The 22,008-nt window shown below is 44.5% G+C and overlaps 1 protein-coding gene across 1 annotated transcript; it reads right to left on the bottom strand.

The window, feature by feature from the left end:
- Positions 1–91: 91 nt before the first annotated feature.
- MCM3AP (minichromosome maintenance complex component 3 associated protein) lies at positions 92–22,004 on the bottom strand. Its single transcript, XM_068196742.1, has 29 exons — positions 21,146–22,004; positions 20,837–21,060; positions 20,113–20,191; positions 18,713–18,860; positions 17,507–17,703; positions 16,375–16,514; positions 15,815–16,012; positions 15,332–15,600; positions 14,991–15,153; positions 14,269–14,429; positions 13,547–13,791; positions 12,549–12,739; positions 11,799–11,899; positions 10,841–10,972; positions 10,101–10,214; positions 9,800–9,952; positions 9,185–9,382; positions 8,770–8,838; positions 7,910–8,044; positions 7,362–7,515; positions 5,940–6,198; positions 5,518–5,615; positions 4,356–4,746; positions 3,978–4,235; positions 3,364–3,493; positions 2,540–2,734; positions 1,765–1,915; positions 699–1,645; positions 92–612 (listed from the first exon to the last, which is right to left on the bottom strand). Exons 1-28 carry the CDS (start codon positions 21,987–21,989, stop codon positions 1,487–1,489), a joined length of 5,556 nt encoding a protein of 1,851 aa, XP_068052843.1. The 5' UTR covers positions 21,990–22,004; the 3' UTR covers positions 92–612; positions 699–1,486.
- Positions 22,005–22,008: the final 4 nt, after the last annotated feature.

Below are 22,008 nucleotides of genomic sequence, written 5' to 3'. Positions count from 1 at the left end.
ATACTCCCCGGGTAACAGCAGCCTCCCTCCCCACTCCCTTCCCCCTTGAAAGCATCCCGTACCATGAGCCTTTATAGAGGAATGAGGCACCTTTCAAGCCACGAAAAATTTTATTAGATACAAAACACGATTTACAGCAAATAGTATAAGCCACGCTCCCAAAGCTCTGTTGGGTTTTGACAGCTGAATTTCAAGCAAAGTGAGAACATCAAAAGCAGAGCACAGGCTTCCCTTCACATAGAACCAGTTAAACAACAAAACTCAGCCCTACAAAAGCACATGGAGCAGGAAGAATCTTAAAGCACACCCTTTCAAATTTAAATTTATTTCAACTTAGCATTAAGCTACTATTGCTATTTTGGGTTTAAGAGAAATACTAAAATGAAATGCTATTTTAAAAAACTGTAAAATTACTTTTTTGGAAGGCAATTGACAGTTTCAGACTACTGAGGATTTCAAGCTGGGTTGGGCATGCAAGATAATCAGTTTAGTGCAGTAATTTATATTCAACCTGGCAGAAGGCTCTGTTTGAGAAAAATTGGCTGATTTTATAAGAAAAATATGAACTGTATAGGAGTACTGCAGACATGAAGTACATCTTCAAATTATTTACTGGGAATTAGACCAAAACCAAGGGCCTTCAACTTTCAGAAGTTTTTAAATGCTGGAGAATGCAGGCTATTTGCTCTTCTAAAAACAAAGGAATTAGACCAAAACCAAGGGCCTTCAACTTTCAGAAGTTTTTAAATGCTGGAGAATGCAGGCTATTTGCTCTTCTAAAAACAAAGGAAAATTGTTTCTCCATAGCTATTTACTGAAGACTGAAGGAAGCATCCTGTTTTCCAGCATGACTTGGAATCTGTGGAATAAGCACCTCAACTATTTTTAATGATGAAAACATTGAATAAAATAGAACTTGGGCCCAGAATAACAAAAATCCTTCTGGATTTGCACTGAGCAATAAGAAGTACAAAACTCATGGGCAAGTGCTGCTCCAACTTGAGAATGAGCGTTTTGACATTCCTAGAAACAGAATAGGAATTTCAAACCACAGTGCTGCTGCAAGGCAGTTCCTGCATGAAGAAAGCACAGACTGACATAACATTTCAGGGACTGTGGCTGTGGACAGAAATTGCTCCAATATTCCCAGGGGCCTGTGCTACCCTACAGCTGAACCCAATGAAGCTGTGTTTACCCACAATGAGAGCTGGGAGAAAGAAAAACCACCACTGTAATTTAAGGCCTTCCAAGAAAAAGAATTTGACTCATCTCTGCGCCTGTAGAGCAGAAAAGGAAGGAGTCCCAGACCATCCATGGCACGCTCGCCCTGTGCACTGCAGCCATGTGAGAAGGGCCCAGGCCCCATAGCTGTTCCATGTTCTCATCCCAGGAGACCACCTGCTTGTTCTGGAACATGCCCAGGAGTACATCTGTTCAATCACCTGGACCTGGACTTCTTTTCTGAGTCTCCATGTCTCAGCTTTGCTCAAATGTCCACCATGTCCACCAGAGCAGAGAGATGGAGCTCAGAGGCAGCCTCAGCCTCCTTGGTGGCTCTGAGGAGCTGCTGCAGGTGTTTCAGTCTGTCTGACAGCGCAGAGCTTTGCTCCAGCTCTGGAATCTTGCGTTCCTCCTGACTCCCAGCCTGGGCAGAAGGAAAAGAGATGAGACTGAGACTTTCTCCCAAAGTTAATTCCCACTACAGGTTTTGCAGCTACTGCACTCCTCAAAGCTTTAGTTTAGCTCAGAATTGCCTTCTCTTACCTCTTGAGCAGCTGACATGGGACTCTTCACCAAGGGGCAGGTGGCAGCTGGGGTGGAGAGCAGAGACTGAGGGAGGTAGAGAGGAAGACCCAGGAGATCCCCAAGGGGCTTCATATCCTCAGCTAGATACTGGTGCAGCTGCTCTTCAAACCTGGATGAGAAGGGCAAGAGCACGAGTCAGATGGCAGCCTGGCTTTGTCCCTGTAACCAGTGCGTTACACTAAGAGGTTTTCTGGATTCAGAAGTATCTGATCTCCACAGCCATATTCAAAACATTCTGTTGTGCCCCACTGCAGCTATCAAAATCCATCACAGAGGACTGTGGTACAGAGAGGAGCCACGCAGACTGAAGAGACTCAACTTATGGAAAGGCAGAAGAGACAAAAGCCTCCTGGACCAACCTCAACAGCTTTAGTTCTTCATCTTTGTGATCTTCATTGCTACAAACTGACATTCCAGAGAGGACTTTATAGACATTTGTGAGACTGGGGGACACACAGACCACTGTACTGCTTCAGTTCTGGTGGCATGACTAACCACAGAGTTTCCAACCATTCCTGACAACTCCAAGAATTTCTACCATCCTGGACTGTTCCCCTGATGCAAGAAGGAAATAGTAGGGAACTGCCCTGATGTGCTTGATGAAATCAGATGGAACTCAAGACAGTCTGGGCTCTTTTCTAGCACAGTTTAACTTGCTGTTCCATAAAAGTGACAAATTGTTTACAACTCTGGGCTGAAGCTGCAAGGAAAAGATGCTGCTCTGGGAACTTACCTCCTGTTTTCTATTTTTTCCAGTTGCAACTGTACCAACAGATGCTGCTGGGCCAAGGATGTGTCTCTGAATTCATCTGTACTGGGAATGCTCACTTCCTGACCTGGCAGCATGCTCATTCCAGAGCCATACTGACGTGGCAGCATGGAGATACTGCAGGGTTTCTTAAAAGACTTGGGAGATTTTATCTTTGATCTGAAGAGGGGAGGAAAAAAACAGTAAACAAAACCACATGAATTTGTATGAGTGTGTTGATTTCTCCCTCTCAGCTTGAAGCTTGGAAATAGCAGGGAGTGAGAAGTGACCATTTGGAGAAATAATGCCCTTGGGCCAGGGTCCAACACAACACCACCTGTGCATGAGATGAGAGAAGAACTAATCTGACGGGAGCATAGGATTCACCTCAAACATCAACCACTACACAAAAGAGCTGCAGCTAAGCTTCCAAGAGGGAAGAGAGTGGCTTCCATCTGAACATGGCTAGGGAAGTGAGCTAGACTCGACATCTCACTTTAATGTCACACAGCTCTAAGGCATCCTTCCCCCTCAACCTATCATTTTCTCAGATTCACATTGTTTTCCCACCGTGCTTTGCACAACTCCAAAGCCTCAGTAGCAGGGGTTTTTTTGGCAGAAGTTAATTTCTATACTTTCAGCACTCCCCAAGCAATCCATTTCTCTGAGAGCTGAGTAATCCTGTACAAATAAAATCTACTTCCTCTCTGTTTCAGCACAGCCTTGTACATCATTTTACGGAGATGTACACAAGCAGGTTCTGGGAGGATGTCAAAAGCTACTTTTCAGCACCGTGCAGGCCACCTCACCTCTCGTGGCCTTGCCGGATCTCCTCCTGTGTCCGCAGCCTGGCTTGATCCCATGAGAAAGGCACGCTGTAGTTCTTTAAATGCCCCTTGAAGAAGTACACGCGAATCTGACCATCTTTGCTTATAGCTTCTGTGAATAAACCCAAACCTAACGTTTATAATTTTCACAGGTTTTCGCCTTCAGAAGAAAAGTTCATTATTAAAAAGGCAATTTGGGAAAAGAGCAATTGTTCACTTTCAAATAGATTTCAAACAGAGTCTGGGACAATCTTCATTAATCAACAGAAGTGATAATTAACTGTGGCAGCCTGCCCTCCCTGCTGACACAGCTACTGAAGGGTAACTCTTGGCCTTTGCTTGATTCAAACCGTCCCCCGTTGGGAGGGCAGGGCTGAAAGACTCTAACCAGATCCACATTTGTAGTCACAGGATCAAGTCAAGCCATAACCAATATTAAAAACACACTCCAAAGGGAAGACACATGCAGAACACAGCAAGACCACAGCTGCCTCCCTGCTACACATCACTTGCTGCCATATGGAAAGGCACCACTGGCAGTGCATTAAATACCATCACAAAAGAAGCATCATCCATGCCACAGGAGGATACAATACCTGGAGCAACAGGCAGTTTGGGTGGTTTCCAGTCTCTCAGTTTATGATCAATACAGACTGCCAAGATACAATCCCAAGGGATCTCATCAACAGAAGGTCCATCTTCATCAGAGTTCCCAGTTGTTCTGGTTTTCCAGTTTTGGTAAGTTTTGCTCAGCAGATTCTCCACCTGAGACTGGATCAGTGGTTGAGTATGGGAAGAATTTGCAATCTGAGAGACATACTGAAAAATCATGTGGCAAACAGGACGCCAAGGAGCTGTGGAACAAAAAAAAAATCAAAGTAAATTGCAAGAATTTGTGACAGAACCAACACTGCACAGGCATATCTTGGAGAACAACGTGCCGCCAAGAAGATATTAGAGTGTGAAGTACCTACCGCCTATAGGAGGCAGATCTAGGTATGGGATCTGGAAGGACAGCACAGCCTTCTTCAGCCAAGCCAGGTGATCTGGCATGTTCCACTGCAGGTGGGGCAACGTCTTGTTACCCCCTGCTTCTGAAAACTCTGTGACAGGCCAAGACAAGTCATAAAAGTGCTCTGAGGATGCCACATCTGACAGGAACTGCAGCACACTGTTGTAGAGCTCTATGATGACCCCAGGCTCCTGGGATGGCAGCCCAGCTAAACGCCTCTCCTTCCAGTCATGGTAGAAACGCTTGCCAAACTCTCCATCAATCCCATCCTCAATGTACTCCTGAAGGGTCTGGCTGCAAAGCTCAAGGGAGACAGGACAGTGGGATACCAGCCAGCCCACAGCTGCAGAGACCTATGACACACAAAAGAGGGAGGGTTAGAAACTGCTCTGCAGTGATCAGGACAAACAAAGGATTCAACCCGAAGTTTGAATAACATTCTCCAAGAGAATATGCAGCAAAAGGTAAATAAATCAGGCATCATCAAACTTATATTTACAACAATAATTCTCCAGCTAGGTGGCCACAAACTGAATTTCCACACAGCAAGCTCAGGAACAGACAAAGAAGAGGCTGTTTGGTATGCAGTGGAATTCCCTGCTGCAGGATGCTGGGGTTGTTGAAAACTTATCCAGGAAAAATTGGACAGTTCACAGAAATTAGCCCAGGGTGACTGTATCATGTCGGATCATGGTGGTCCTTGAAGTGCACACCTAAGTTGTGAGGGTTTGTTGGGGAGCATCACTCTGGGCTTGTCAGGGAGAGATCTGTATGATCGAATTCCTGTACAGAACATGAAACGTAGAGGCATCTCAGTCATATCAACCAAGATGGTCTAACTCTGGATGATCTCACAGCAGCAGAACAGCTACAAAGAGTCTTCAGCATTTTAGGACTAAGACCTTAAGGATAAAATGGTTTACCCACCACCAGCACTCCTCTGTTGGGCAGCAACACAGGCAAGGCAGACAAGAGTGGGTTTAAGTAATCCATTAATTTTGGTCTCAGTGCAGTTTTCAGGTTTTTTTTTTTTTTTCTTGTAGCAAATGCCACTGACCTCTGGTCAGTGAAAATAGAACAGTCACAAATAAGGGAAAATAATTCCTGCATCTTGCTGTTCTTACCATTCTGGTGCCTTCTAAGTCATTGACAGAGCCTGGGAGCTCTACAATGGTGTAGTCTGAAATAAGATGGGCTGAAATCAAGTCCTGGAGCATCAAACCTTAAAAAATAAGAAAACTCATCATGTACACAGAGTAAGAACACATGTCCTTGGGCCACATGCTCTGCATTACATTCACTGCATTGCTGCTCTCCTCCATCTCTGCCCACGGACTCTCAGGATCAAATAATGTGTATGAAACAAAACTGGAGGCCAAAACTGGTGAGCTCTTAAGGCCTCAAGATTTTTAGGAAAGCTCTGGGATGCACTCTACTTCACAGCCTCTTGCTTTAACTGTAACTGAGAGGCTGAACTAGTCACAACACTTCTACTTCAGGCAGCCCTAAACATTCATTGTTTCAAGACACAAAAACAATTACATACCATCTTCTACTTCTTTCTCCACAGCCTCCTCTTTCTGACTGGGGACTAGAACCACCAAGGGAACTATAGGGTGGAAAGGTTTGGCCTGAAGCAGCTGTTTCAGCTGCAGTAAAGCTGAAAGCCAGTAAACATCATCTTCTGCAATATCTTCACTGCTAACTCGGGGGGGCAGGAGAAGAACGAGGCCACTGGTCCCAAGCAAGTCCTTTTGTGTCTCAGCCAAATCAAGCTCTGAGTTAGAGAGCGCACCATGTGCCACCTAGACAGGCAACAAAGATGACAACAATAATGTAGCTAAACAAAGCTATTTCCACAGCAAAATCTGCAGATATTGTCACTGCCATTCAGCTTTGACATCCTTTTCCATGAGCTCTACACAACCTAAGACAACAAGCTGTTGTCAGGCCAACATGAATGTGTCTGATAGGTGAGCTGAGCACAGAAGTGCCCTTCAGCACCTGCTTTGGGACCAGGAATTGATGATTCATGTTCTACTAATCCAGGTATTTCTCAGCTGATTGAAAACAAAGAAAAAAAACTCCATCTTTTTTCAGACCTTTTCAATTACCCTCTATCCCTCTGTCTTAGGTTGGAAATGCAAGATGTGGCTATGTGGGGGTATTTATTCTATTGCCATCTGTTAGACATGGGGTGTTATCTTCTGTTAATTGAGCCACGCAGTTTTCTTTATCTCCTCCATAACCAATCCTCCCTCCAGGAGATATCTTCTGTTAATAGGCCACTGAGTGTCACTGCATGGCTAATAAAATTACATCATCCCATGGTGAGATGCTCTGCCCAGAGGGAGAAGCCAAACATTCCTTCCTGGATATAATCTGAGATTTGGAACACCACCGTCAGGCTTGGAAAAGCCTGGATAGCCAGAGAAGCAGCTTTCTTCTCCACTGGATTCTCAGAGGAAGACCAGGCCTATCCACACCACCACTGGAACTTCAGAGGAAAACTACACCCTTCCTACAGGATCATAGCTTCAACAGAACCCCATCTGTCATCCAGGAAAACTACAGCCACCATTTAATCAGACTGCTATCAGTGCCCCACAGGGTGACCAACAAGGTGTCAGGTCATATTCTGACTGTCAGCATTGTTTTTGTATTACTGCATTTTATTTCTATATTTTCTTTTTTAAATTTTTATTTTTGCCTAATAAAGAACTGTTATTCCTACTCCAATATCTTTGCCTGAGAGGCCCTTAATTTCAAAATTATAATCCAGAGGAAGAGGGTTTGCATTTTCCATTTCAAGGGAGGCTCCTGCCTTCCTTAGAGGACACCTGTCTTTTCAAACCAAGACACCATCCCAGTATCATCTCCCTCCATCTGACAGGAAACAATATCCACTGGAAAAGAGCCTACCTTGCTCTTATGGCCTCTTAGATATCATTAAATTGTTCTCACCTACCTTTATACACACACTGACTTTAATGCTTCTGGTCCCCTGCATGCCAGGAGAACTAAATAACGTCAGCGTTTGAATTTTGCCTTCTGTATGTGAAGCATTTTTCTCACTGATTCTGTGTCCCATAAACTTGGCTTTCAGCCAATCCGTCAGTATCCTAGCAAACAACAAATAGAGCTTTGGGGGTTTTTGTTGTTGAAACTGGCATTTTAGTTTTAGTAACAGCACCTCTAAGCTACCACAATCTATCATAATCCTATATATTTAGGTTATTATAAATAAATAGACCTAATAAATAGCTATAAATTATCATCTATCAAGGTTTTGTTTTCAGTATGAGCAAAAGTAATTAAACAATGTTAAAAAATACAGATCACTGTAATAAATCACAGCTATATTGTTTAGAGTGCTCTGGAGAAAAAAAAAACTGGAAATCTGACATGGTACAGGTAAAATTACATCAAGAACTGTACTACTAATGTTCTTCTAGCTAAATAAAACAAGTCTGCCCTGTTTGAGCAAGGGACCCAGCAACCAACTCTTCAACATACCTACTGGGATCATCCTTGGAATATGCATCATCACTGGGCAAAACCAAGAGCGCCTTCCAAAAAACCTGTTCTTGTTCAACTGGAATATGTTCCGTGATTAACGAGACAAGATCCAGGGGAGTCCAAGCTAACTCACTTAAAGAGAGACAAAAGAACTGGTGAAAAGATCCACTCCAGGGCTCTTTCCCAGCTGAGCAATGTCTGTCTTGCACTGAACAAGTTACAATATTGTAGTGTATTGACCAGTTAATTCTTTGGATCTGTTGCTCATCCTTTAAGAACTGCAGCTGCTAAACCTGACATATGAGCCTTACTCTGGGGATTTCAGGAGCATATGTGTACTGCTTCACTTCCACACTGATCCAACACACACCCAGGCCACTGGAGAGCATGAGGAGCCATGGGAAGCCAGGCCTTCTGCTGCAGTTCAAACATCTCAATCAATACCTTCCAACCGCAAGCTAGGTCACTGATAGCTCATTTACTCTTCTCCCCCCATAGCCCATCCCAGGCTCCATCCCATCCAGGTACAAAGTCACACCCCATAATACCCATCAGATCCTTAAAATTACACCCAGGAGGATCATCTGTTCCAACACCTTCATTAATTTAGTGGAAGGTGTCCCTGCCCATAGCAGGGGGATGGAATGGACAAAATTATCTTTAAGGTCCTTTCCAATCCAAACCATCCTATGATTCTATGACCTTCCTGTTCCCCTTATTCCAAAATACTCCCAAGAAGCAAGGCTGCAAGCAGATATTCGGGCATGGTTAGCCATACCTTCTGGCAACTTCTGGTATCTCTGGCACATCTGCTGCAGCTTGCTTCTAAAGAACACAAGAACCAAACCCCAGCCTACCTTACCAACTGCTGGTAGAAGTGCTGAACTTTAATTTCATGCACTGTCTTGTTTCTCAGCAAGTTCAATCTGGAAACAAAATATTCTTGGCTGTATATTTTATGTATATAAGTATGTGTATAAAACACATACTTTCAACAAATCTAAGAACATTGAGGCCTGGGAAATATTACAGAGGCCTCAGAACGTTGCTGTTACCAGAAGAATTTATTTGGATTTTCAGTCTTGGTCATGACATTTATGGAGAAAGTATTTTGGAAGCTATAAAAGCTTCCAAAATATTTTTGGAAGCTATATTTTGGAAGAATAAACAGTTCTGCAAACCAACTAACATTCACAATGAAAGAATTTTTGGTAACTTATCTTCCAAAAATCAACCAGATTCCCTACTGATGCTACTGGAAATATCTCTTACCTCGTGCAAGAGATTCCTAGCTTTCCTCCATTCCCCAGGTTTACAAATCTCTGGCACAAGTTCTCCATGGCTACAGGCCACTCTGCACTGGGGGACAGTGCTTTCAGTTGATGTTTGGAATCCAAGCCACAGGGAGCAGCTGGAAATGCCCTCATCTGACGTTTCAACTTTGTCCGAGCTGCCACTGCTTCCCTCCACCTTTGGAAAACAACAGATAAATAGGTCCCATTCATGAACTCTTCTGCAGACCTCTGTCACAAGATATTTGTATAATGAACACCCCAACAACCACAACACACCAAGCATATGGGCAGGAAAACCAGTGATCAGCAGAAACAATACAAGGATAAACTACTACAAGTTTCTAGACAGAATGAAGCTGGAATCCCCTACCAAGCTCATTACCTGACTACAACAAGATGTGATCCCCTCTCCACATACAGTAATTTAGCAGAGGCTGGTACTAAGACTGTAAGGTCTAACCTTATCATGGAGATAAGACAGAAAAAACTGTCTCAGAAAGGACATAACCAGACAGTGGAAGTTCCATCTCTGTTAACTGCTCCATGCCAATGCTCCCAAGTGAAGCAGCCGTGTCCCAGGGTGGTAACTCACCGTTTTAAGTATTTGCAAAAACACTGGAGCTCCTGAAGGGTTTCCTTGGCAATCTGGAAAATCTCATCCTCCAGAAAGAGCTCCATGAAGTGGCCACACACTTCTTCTGAACACCGGGCAATCCGGGCTTGCCGGTCTCTTTCTAAGGCACATCTAGTTCCAAATAAAACAAACCAAGACTGCTAAGGTGAAGACCTCCAGCAAATGCCAATTCAGTGGGCTGAGATGCAAACAGGGAAGTCCATGACATTTAGGAAACCCTTGGGAAAGCAAACTACAGCATGCAGCACGTTGTACATACCTTAACTCATTGACTGAAGTTTCTTTAACACTTTCCTGTATTACTTCTTCCATTAATTCCATACCCAGCAACTGGCTCAACTGCTTTATTAACTCTTCTCTTTCCTGCTTTTGCCTGGAAGGACAAAGAAAAAATTTACATCGGCAAAAATGGTGCTTAGTTACACAAGCACTACATGCACTGCCAAAGACCTAATCTGCCTAAAATTGTTTCCCACAATCTGGTTTCTAAATAAACAGTTTTGCATGGAGTCAGGTTTCCCTCAAAAACACCTTAAGCAACCTGATCTAGTGAGTGGCATCCCTGCCCATGGATGGGTCTTGGAACTAGATGATCGTTATGGTCCTTTCCAAACCAAACTATTTGGGGATTCTATTTATTCTTACCCTAGTAAGCTACAAACAAGTAGCTCACTCAGAAGGAAAAGCTCCTGCATATACAGCAAATGCATGTCCCTCTCCAGAAGCTCTAGGTAAATAAAAGTTCCTAAATTTCCCACCCACCATTTTCACCATGGCTTCGAGGCAACCAAAATGCTAACCAGCAGATCACCCAAGAATGCAGAGGGGAACCCTGCCTGTACAACCCCAGGGGAGTTCAAGGTGAGGCTATTCTGCCACTGTGGCAGAAAAACATGGGCCTTGAGCAGAGGCACAAGGACTCAGGCTGGCACCAGCTGTCCTTACGTTGTCTGGGGTCTACCTAGCCCACTCTGCCCCACAGCCAAAGCAGTGCCTCACCTCTCCTCCTCCACTCTGCGCCGTTCTTCCTGAACACGTTGCCTTTCCACACTAAGCATGTTTCCAGCCACTTCTCTGAGGATCTCCCCCATCACCACAGTCACAAGTTCCTCAACGGTGGCCTCTGAGGCACTGTGCAGAAACAGCAAATATCTTCTCAAAGCCAGAATTGTTTCATTCAAAGCCCCAGGTCTATACTTTTCTCAACCACACCTTGCTCTCTGTGGTGGGCTGACTCTAGCCATTAGCCAAGCACACACACATTGATACTGGCTCACTCCACTCCCCACACTGGGACAGGGAAGAAAGTAGGAAGAAAAAAGGAAAACTTGTGGATGGAAATACATACAGACTGTAAAACAGAAAGGCAAAACCCTTACTCCCCCATCAAGCAAAGTAAATGCAGCCAGTCATCACTTCCCATGGGAAGAGCAATACACAGACAGTACCCAATCAATGTCCACCCTGAAAGCCACAAATCTCCAATTTCTTCCTCTAAGCCAGTTTCATTGCTGACCATGGCATCACAGGGAATGGACATTAGTCAGCCTGGGTCAGCTATCCCCATTCAAACAGTGCTGGAACAACAACTGTTTGGGTCACATCCCACATCTATAACTCTACCAACTGCCCTGGAGTGGAAATTTATCAGAAGCAGAGAAGCAGCCAGATCTGGACTTGCTCCTCTTGTCCCCCTTTGGGCACCTTCCCTTCCATGACAGAGGTTTCTAACCAGACAAAGCTTCCAGAGGTTTGGGTCAGCCTTCCCTTAAGGCTAGAGCTGGGATGTGACAGACATCTGAAGAAAGGTCTGCTTTCCCTTCCACTGCATGAGTAACATGGTCTCCATCACAGACCTGACAGTGCTTAGTTTTACCACCTTCACACATGGTGCTGCTATGGCAAGGGGCAACTGTGGTGACAGACTCCAGGGGAACCTGCAAGAAATGCTCTTTACCAGATAGCAGCAGCCACGTAAGCTGCTCCTGCTCTGCCCACTTCTCTGCACTCTCCTTTCAGGACATCATGCACAAGCCCGTCCACCACTTCGGCAATGTCCTGCAACACAGCAGAGGAAGCAGCTGAAACAAGGTGTGGCCCTTCTCAGGAGTAAACTGGGAGTAAGGCTTTCCAGCCTTCCTTATCTGACTGTAATTCACAGCAGCATCTGTATTTCTGCTTACAAACTGAGCCAACTTAAGCAAACACAACAGCCTGCAAAATTCAGACTATTTAGACTATCTAAAAGGTTAGTAACAGCCCAGAAACAAAAGCAGATTTTTGTAATAAATGTGGGCAAATCAAATCAGGAAACCATAACTGAAGAGAGACTTCTATTTTCTTACTTTAGACTTCCATTCTAGCTGATTTAATTCCAAATTATCAGGTCTACCCTTCACTGAAATTTGCCATCATCTAGATAGAATATGACAACTGTACTGTACAAAGCAATGACACACTCTGAGACTGGTTCAGCATCAGCATACAAAAACTTGTGTGGGAGGGAGAAAAACAGCACAGGTAGATGGGATACACATTCAAGACCCAGCATCAGTGGTCATGTACCCACAGCAAGAAACTTTTGTCATGTCTCATTTGACATACATGCATGTTCCAGAAAAAAAAAATACCATAAGAACTTGATTACCTTTTGTTATATTTCACAGATCTTTCCCAAATATTTCCTGATGAGTTTAGATTTCCCTACCTCATCTGAGTAACCAGGCTGAGGCTTTGAAAGGGGAGGCTCAGGCTGTGCAGCAGACTGGGAGATGGGCTGTGCAGAGGGCAGGACTGGCACCAGCTGACGAGGCAACAACGAGGGCAGAAGATGAGATGGGGACTGGACTCTCACTGCTGTGGCCTCTAAATCCACACCTCTGCTTTCCACTCTTCCTTCTTGGGAGGAAAAAGGAGAAAAAATAAGGAATCCAGATCAGTCACAAACAGAAGCAAATTTTATCTTCAAAAAAATGGCTTGTCTGATAAAACTCAGCAGGTCATAAAATAAATCCTTAAGAGCAGTTTGTTGCCTTAAAGTTATAAATATATCATAGAAATTCATTTACATTTATGAATGTTTTATACAAAACATTTAAACATTTAATTGCACATTAACCTCATTACCAAGCACATGTATTTCCAACAAAGCAACTGTTTTAAGTCAGGCACACCTGGCACCTACACACACTATCTGTACTTCCAGCAAGGACAGAAAAGCACACATTCAGCTAACCTGAAAACTGACATGTTTATACACACAGAGGCAACAAACAGCTGCAAATAAAAAACATGTAAACTGCAAAGGGAAGTTGGTTTTCTGAAGTAGTCAAACATTTGTTATTTCCACTTATGTTGGCAAAATTTGGCTCAACAGAGAATTTCCTGAATTGGGAAATACATTTTATTAATCAGGTTGTTCTTGGCTTTTACGGATACATAAACACACCCCAGTAACCTGGTCTAGCCGAAGGTGCCTCTGCCATGTCGGGTGGTGGAACTTGATGAGCTTCAAGGTCCCTTCCAACTCAAACCATTCTGTAATTCTCTTGCGATTTAAATTCTAATCCTTTCATTACATCTAAATTGCCATGCAGTTTCAATCTCTGAGCCACTAACAGCTTCTGCTTTGTACAATAAACGTGCTCACAGAGCTGCCTCGACAGTGTATTCTGAGCAGTACCTATAATGCAGGTTTGCTCTCACCTGTTGCTTCCACACTGGGTTTTTGGCTGCTGCTAGCCTGATCCATGGAGGTGCTTCCACCAATGTACTTGTTCTGCCCATTGAAGCTGGACACAGGCACATGGTGAGGCACTGGGGGCAAGGGCCCCCCATTCACAACCTCGCCAACAGAGACAGTGAGCTTCTGGCTGACAAACAGGGATTTCCGTGGTTTGGGTAATCCGTCTGGCTCCAGGAAAGCCGAGCGATTCAGCTCCACGTAACCACTGGGGAAAATCAAAAGTAACAACCAGGCATATGTCCACAAAGTTCCAGTAACGTACAGGCTTTCATTTCTGAAACTCATTGGTTTGAAACAGAATGTTGACAGGAATAGATGACTAACTGGCATCCTCAAAGGTTTTTTTTTCCTTTCCCAGTCTCTCAAAATTCCAAGTTTGGATGAACACACCTTACAATGTATGGATTTTCATGGCATACACTTATCTGTGAACTGCTGTCCTCCAACATCCTCTAACAGTTGGTTTGCACTGTTCAGCTTTATCCCACCTTACAGGCATCACTATAATGCCAGTTTCCCATGAAGTAGAACTGTGTCCTTATATCCTATGGAGACTCATCCCCTGTTCTTGGCCCATTCTTTCTCTGGTTCCAACCTTCAGGAGCAGCTCCCCCACATTATGCCTTTGTTTGATATCAGGCTAACCCCCCCCCCCCCCGAGCATCATTTTCCTCACACTTACCCATCTGATACACTCAGGCCATAGTAACTTATAAAATCAGTTGCTTCCTCGCAGTCTTTGAAGAGCAACATGCGGATGAGGTGGTCCAAGGGGAATGCTGTACTTCTCTGGGTGCTCACAGTGTAGGCAATATTGAGGGATTTGAGACCATCCTTACGAATCTGGGGGAAAAGAAAAAGCCACATAACTACTAGGAAAGAATGCAAAAGAAACTATAAAGCATACAATAAATGTGAGAATCATGTTTAAATACACCAATACTTTGTCATCAAGTATCCACATAAACAATTATTTAGAGTTGCAACTTTCTTTTTAAATTCTACGCACTTGCTTCTAGTTTCTGTTCCTCTTTCATGATATTTGTTTTGAGCATATCCCTTTGTGATTCTTCTGTAGAAAAAACACCTTGCAAGGTCTTCTGAAAGTGCAGACTCACATTTCTTTGCAGGACTCTCAGGCCTGCTTCTCTGCTACCAAATTGTGTTTCAGAGAAATATTTATATGTACACAATTACAAGGAAAAAAAAAAGAACATTTTCAGTATTTGCCTTTCATATCACAGCAGAAAGGTCCCGATATTTTTTTTAACACTTTTAAAGAAATAGTAACGGTATTTTTTTTATGGCTTAGTATCTACTAAGTTTTCTGCTGATTTTCCCCCAAATCCCAGACTGTCTTACTCATTAAACAGTTTTTAAAATATCCATCTCTTTTTTCCTCACCTGGTTGAAATAATAGTGTAAGAGGCAGGCATTCATATAGGAAGCTGCTTGCACAAGCTTGAAAAACCTCACAAAATTGTTGCTGTTTAGTGCAGCAAAAGCTTGAACTGCAAATCTAACTTCAGGTGAGTTTCTAACCTCTGGATGAAATTGTTGAACTTCTCTGTAGAGACAAAAGACAGGGATAAAACTTTTGTTTCAATATTGAACAATCACAATTCAAGAGCAACTTGTAACAGCACAGAATTAAAATCAGGAGCATTACAATTTGTCTGGATTTAATTCTAAACTCAATTCTTCCCAGAGGTAAAGAGAGAAAACAAATGATGGCTTGTTCTCACCTGAGGATATCGCCCTTGTTGAGATTCAGCAAGACATTATAACCTCGGAACTCTGCTTCACTCTTGCAGTAAATCCCCTTGTTAGCTAAGTCCTGATACATCTCCTTCAAGCTCTGCAGGCATTTAGTCATGTTCTCATTGTTGATTTTAGCATCAAAGGAGGACATGGGCTCTTCACACAAGTGGTGAGCACAGTGGATATGAAAGCGAGTGCACTTCTCAATCAGAGACACCATCAGTGGGTTGCAGAGGTGTTGCTGGGTTATATCCTAACAGAATGAAAAAGAATGCATTACGTGTATTTTTAAACTAGTTGAAGAGTGCAGTCACCTGGCACTACCTCTGGAAAACCCATTTCACTGTGCTTTGAGTCACTCTGCAATTCAAAACGTTTGAACAACTATTGCTTTTTGCTTCCTTTTTTCACAGCATGATGGGATCTTTTGCTTTTTATCACCAAACACCTACATCCACAGTGCTTACCTTTCTTATTCCACGAGTCCTGTTCCAGACAAAGTCATACCATTCTCGGTAGTTTCCTTCTCCTTGATCCATAATATTTGTCACTAAATAGTCCATGGTCATGCTCAGCACCTCAGAGGGTCTCAGTTCATGGGGCAAAGGTTCCTCCTGATCTGCTGAAGACCTGCTATATTCCTTGATTGCTGCTGCATGATTCACCTGCAAGAGTGGATAAAAACCTAAGTATGTACAACTTCCCAGCAGTAAAGAGGATTTCATCCCACCCATGCCTTTAACTTCAGTAAGGAGTTGACTTAGTCTCAAACTCAGAACCTTTAAGACAATACATAGCTATAGAGAATTACATATATGTAATTACAGCTTTAGAACTATAGTCCTAAATAACTGAATAAAAGACATGACAGAGTGAAAAAGCAAATATCGTTTTCCAGTGGGGAATTCAAAGGTAATAATTAAACAGCCTACAGAATTTTTGCACCAGAATTACCCCTGTAATCAGCTAAACAATACTGACAGCTCCAATGAGCATCAGACATACTGATATCCTGGCAATCTCATACCTTATCAGTTCCTAGAAGCAATTCAAAGATGCTGAGCTGGCTTCTTGTCTCCCTCATGTAACGCTCCTTTTCAGGACACATATCTGGGCAAGTGCCAACAACAGTTTTTGCTTTGCCAAGATCAGTCCTTTTTATTCGAGCTTAAAAAAAAAAAAACAAACCACAGAAATAATTGAACAAACACTAAGCATCTCTTGGGTTTTGGGGCTTTTTCTTCTTTTTTTCTTCACAATAAGCTATTACCCTGATGTGCCAAAACAGCCCTGAGCATGCAAGGCTGTACCTAAATTTTGGTATAGTCAGAAATGGACAAGGGTGGGGTTCTCCCCACTGTGAGGCCTGTCCAAGTATTGCACATATTGCGAGTTTTGCTGAAAAGACTGAAGCTTTTAAAAGACACCCAATGTTTTCTGTCCTAAGGAACAGCAATTTCAAAATTCTGCACTGAGTGGACAAGAAGTCTGTCAATACTAAAAATAGGATCCTAAATTAAAAATTGGATCAATTTTGAAACTGCAAGAACAGCATGGAAGGTTTTACAACCACCACTGTGAAACAGAAGGACATTTCTTGAAATAATTCTCAGCTATATAGTAGTTTGAATTTGGAGAAATGCTAGATGCACTAGCGCAAGTTGCTCAGAGAAGCTGTAGTAGCCCCACCCCTGGAAGTGGATGGGGCTTGGAGCAACCTGGGATAGTAGGTGTCCCTTACCTATGCCAAGGGGGTGGGACTGGATGAGCTTTAGGGCCCCTCTCAACTCAAATAATTCTGCTATCTATGGCTCTACGAAATGCAGTTAAGGCTTTGAGTAACCTTCTTTAAAGAGTCTATAGAGATGCAAAATCTCTCTATGTGCCCTCCTTCACAGAAAATGGACATTCTGCCCTTCCCTTTACACAAGGGAAAGGGAAAAAATTGCACATGCAATAAGTAGAACAGATTTGTGTGTTTTACAAGAAAAAAAAAAAAAAACAGAAAATAATACACTGGGAGAGTATTTTATAGACCGTTCTACATTAAACTCTCTTTTAAGCCATTTCCATAATATCACAACAGCTTTGCCACAAAACCCAAACACTTCTTTCCAGCAGAGAAGCAGATGACACACTAACTAACTTATGTTAATTACCTTGTCGCATGATTTTGTCCCTCTGGTCCAAAAGCCTATACCTCTCCTCAGATGTCTCAGCCACCAATCCCACCAGGTTACTGAGTGATGACAGCGAAGCCCCCAAGCCCTCCGAGCTCTGCCCTTCAGAACTGGAATCAAACAGCTCTGCTTCAAACTGCAGCGTTTTTCGAAGGCCAGGCTTCTTTGCTGGAGAACTAAAGCAGAAGACTTTTCTATTAATAATAATACATTAGCGCATGCCCCAGTCTTAATCAGTTCACTGTTCTTTAGGATGCTAGCATCTCTTTAGAAGAGTATTTTGTTCACAGGGAAACATGAACAATGTATGGATGTGCTGCGCTAATGCCAGCCCCAGGAGTTAATCTGGTTAAATCCTCAGCACTACCCTGACAACGCTGCCAAGAGTTCTGGCATTGTGGAGAAATGAACAGAAAAGGAAAAGTGAAAGTGTCATACAGGAGACAAAAATGGATGGGTCTTGTAGCCTTTTGCAACATTATGGCACAGTAATTTGTATTTTAAGTTAGGAACTGGCTTGCTGGAGACAAAACCAATGTGCTTTCTACAGCAATAGAGATTATTCAAAGATTTTACAGGGCCAAGTACAAACATGCTTTTAAAATCAAGGAATACAGATTCCTTCACAACATATTACTAATTTTATAGTTATATGATTATACATATCAAATCACTTTTGTCAGACTAGACAAACCATTGAGGTATGACAACGATGACTGGCTTGCCACTTCTGTGACTGCCACAAACCAGGGAGACTGATCACTTGAAGTGAGACAATGATCCAAACTATTTCAAAAATGAGACCCTCATTACACAGAGCTCTAATTACCTCCAAAGGAAACTGTTTGCTTGAGAAGCTCATCGAATCACAACCACAAACAGTGTCATTACTGCTCAGTCCTAGTTGGGCTCAGCACTGTTTGTTCGCTTCCCTCACACCTCATACTACAGGTGCTTTTATGAACAAAATCTTTTACTTTCACCAAAATAGAAGACCCTAATAAACCATTAGGAATATCCTTCTGACAAAGTGTGAGAGATGAGTGTTTCTAATTCAGACAAATCAGAAAAGAAGGGAAGCAGCCTCCCTGAAAAGAATGTGACCATATTTGGCACACAGTGATCACCATTCTTCTCCAAGCTTCCCATTTCCTGCCAGGCGAATTCCCAGAGGAGGGGACATACCTTCTCCCAGGCATGACACTGCTGGCAGAAGATCTTATTAAAGGTTTTCTAAGAGGGGAATGCTGATAGCTTTGCTCTTCACTGCTTTGCCTTCCTTCATCTTCACTTGCTTTCTTCTCCTTGGATGAAAATTCTCTTTTTGCTGGACCTGAAATTACATGTAAATACGAAACCAGGTACCTGCCAAGTAGTTTAAGCAAGAGCTCTTTCTTGGCCCCATGGAGGTGGTGATGAAAACTAAGACTCCCAGTTTTGTACATGCATGCAAAACTTCCACATGAACTTGCAATAGGAGCTGTACCAAGTTTCCACTAATTGCTATCAAGGTCATCGTTCTATAAAGAATAAGTATTTTTCAAGACAATATCACTTAGCAATAACTGTAATTAGCAGTAAATAACGTCTAGTCCTCAACTGAATCACAGTTCTCTCAGGTTTGTGATATAATCCACAAGTCTTAACTCCCTATGGGATACAAAATCTATTTCACCTGTTTTCACCTGCATAAATCACAATTCCATGTGCTCCTGCTGAAAGTATTTATTTCACATATCCAAGCTTAGACTCAGGTTGGCATGAATTAACACTTGCAGGAAGGGAGAATTTCTTCTTCCAGAGACAATTTTTCTACCAGCTGGATTTCTTGAACCCTCCCAGAATAGCTATTTTGGAATGCTGCCACAAACATAACACCATGATAAAATGACACTGGCAATGAGGCAGCCCTAGAGCTGCTGCTTCAAGATGTTAATTCTCGGGGAGACAACTCAGCAACTATTTGTTTCCTGGAAGGCAAGGCTGTGGTTGGTCAAAGCTGTGCTGGCAGCTGAAGTGCACCCACAGGCTAGGATCTCACAGGCACACACACTGCACTCATGGAGCTAAAGAAAGGGAAGTACTTGACATTATAAGTATTTCCCTGGAGACTGAATAATCCCCTCTTGCCCTAATACCAAGCAGGCTCTGGAATCCAGGTTTTCCACTTCTAAACTGTGTAGGTTGTTCACTTTTTTTTTGGTTCAAACGGCATCTAACTATTGATGCACAGAACAGCAACCTCAGGAGACACTGCAGAGATTCTCAGGACACTTTCCTTAGGTTGGTTCTCAGAACCTTCTCCTGAAAGCTGGAAGTCCACATCCCAGTCCACGATCTGAGGCAGGTAGCAAGGCATTTCAGACTGGGTTTTCTTACACCCCCAAAGAACATCCTACTTCTGGACAGAAGCACAAGGATGAACATCACCATATGGCTACTGTATGACTGCATTAAGGATTCAACCATGATATCTCCTACTAAGAGATAATTTAGGTTTCATCCTCAGCACATCAGGGAAAAAAAAAAAGAGCAGTTGGCAAGCTATTTATACATCATTCAGTAGTCTGGAAACACACACTTACTTGTTTTCTTCTTGTGCCAAAATGTTACTATGTCTTTGTGCAACTCTTTCACTTTTTTTCTGGCAAGAACTGCAGAGGCCTGAAAGGAAACAAAAGCAGAACATGGAAACCTATTGGCATCACAACACTCAAACACGCAGCGCAGTTTTTGCCACAGAAACATTTACCGATTACCAAAACATTCTGGTTGCTGTATTTTAACCTCACTTAAGACCTACGTGCAATCAGCTGAATTGTTCTCCACAAAAAAACCTGTCACTTTTCTACAAACAAGAGTGTAGTTTTCATTAGTGCTGCACCCACCTCAAGCACTCAGATTTAAGTCTTTCTTCATAGAATCAGAGACTGGTTTGGGTTGGAAGGGACCTGCAAGACCATTCAGCTGCACCCCGCGCCACCTTGAGCAGGGACACCTTCCACTAGCCCAGGCTGCTCCAAGCCCCATCCAACCTGATCTTGGACATTTCCAGGGATGGGGCAGCCACAGCTTCTCTGAGCAACCCATGCCACGGCCTCATCACCTTAAAATAATTTCTTCCTAACATCTAACTCCTCTATTAGTTTACACTGGTTCCCCTTGTCCTCTTCCAGTCTATCTCTGTAAAAAGTTGCTTTCCCTCTTTATTGTAAACCCCCCTTTAGACACTGGAAGGGGCTCTAAGGCATCCTTGAAGACTTCTCCAGGCTGAAAACTTCCAAGAGTTATGCCACTTCTGATACTCACATGATCAAAAAAGTGGAGAACAGCCATTTTTTTATTACGCCTGGTCATGATCCGACGAATTTTTGCGAACTGGCCAAAGTGTCTTTCCAGCACAGTCCTATCGTTGAGGTAGTCAGGGATGTTCTTGCACTGGACAGCCGTCAGCTCGGCGGCTGGCAGGCCCCCCAGCCCCTCCGTGCTCTCGCTGCAGCGGCTTCGGCAAGCAGAGACGGTGGGGGCCGCATCTGTGACGAGAAGGAAGACGACAGCAGTCAGCAAGCAGGGAGACACCCGGGCGGCAGGGCTACCCCCCACCAGACTCCCGCCCACCTTCTCGGGCGGGCTCCCGGGCCTCGGCCGACGACGCCTCCTCGGCAGGTCCTCGCTCGGCCTCGGGGCCGTCCGCGCGCTCCCGCTGCTCGCGGGCCTGGCTGCGCAGCAGATCCTCCAGCGTGCGGCCGAACAGGATCCCGCCGCGGGGCCGGCTCACCATCACCGCCCTCTTCTCCGGCGGCGCCGCCGCCCGCCCGCCCGCCGCGGCCGCCCGCCGCGGCGAGCGCTCCCGCTCCTCCTTCCGCTTCAGCCCCTTGGACGGCGGCTCCCCCGGATCCTCCAGCAGCGCCCTCAGACCTCTCTCTTCCGGCCGCCCCAAAGCGGCAGCGGGACGTGAGAACGTGAAAGGCTCCCGCGCCACCGCCGCCTCGGGGCCCGTCTCAGAGGCGAAGGCGAAGGGCGACGAGAAAGCAAAGGCCGCGGGGGCAGCCGGGCACTTCTCCACCTCGCCGCCTGACAGCGGCTTGAAGGCGGCGGCGCTCTCGGGTGCCTTGAAGCGGAACTCGGGAGCGGCGAAGGCACCGCCGCCGCCACCCGACGTCTCGCTGGAGGTCGGGAAGCCGCCCAGGCTGGTGGGCGGCCTGAAGCAGAATCCCGCATTCCCCGCCGGGGCCGGAGCCTGGCCCAGCGCGTAGGGCGGCGCGAAGGTGGCGGCGGGCGTAAAGGAGAGGCCCGCGGGGCCGTCGTCCTGGCCGAACACGGCGGGCTGCCCGAAGCGCAGCGGCGGCGGGAAGGAGGGCGGGCTACGGAACGGGCCCCGCGCCGACATCGCTACGGAGGTGGCCTCGGACCGCCGAACGAAGCGGGACCCGCATGCGCGGTGGGGAGAAGCTCTAGCCATGACGCGGATCGACGGAGTG

The sequence above is a fragment of the Anomalospiza imberbis genome, chromosome 7 (assembly GCF_031753505.1).
Source record: "Anomalospiza imberbis isolate Cuckoo-Finch-1a 21T00152 chromosome 7, ASM3175350v1, whole genome shotgun sequence".
NCBI classification, from domain to species: domain Eukaryota; kingdom Metazoa; phylum Chordata; class Aves; order Passeriformes; family Viduidae; genus Anomalospiza; species Anomalospiza imberbis.
The sequence above is the reverse complement of the archived record's forward strand: the minus strand, read 5'-3'. Positions and strand labels throughout refer to the sequence as shown.

Bases quoted from the DNA above. Each gene is read 5' to 3' on its own strand.
- MCM3AP (XM_068196742.1), bottom strand. From the start codon at position 21,989: ATGGCTAGAGCTTCTCCCCACCGCGCATGCGGGTCCCGCTTCGTTCGG. The intron at 13,792-14,268 runs GTAAGTGTGAGG...GATTTTCCCCAG, and splicing joins GGCCTGAGTGTATCAGATGG to TGGTTACGTGGAGCTGAATC. The intron at 9,953-10,100 runs GTATGTACAACG...ATTTGGAACTAG, and splicing joins ACTTCAGTCAATGAGTTAAG to ATGTGCCTTAGAAAGAGACC.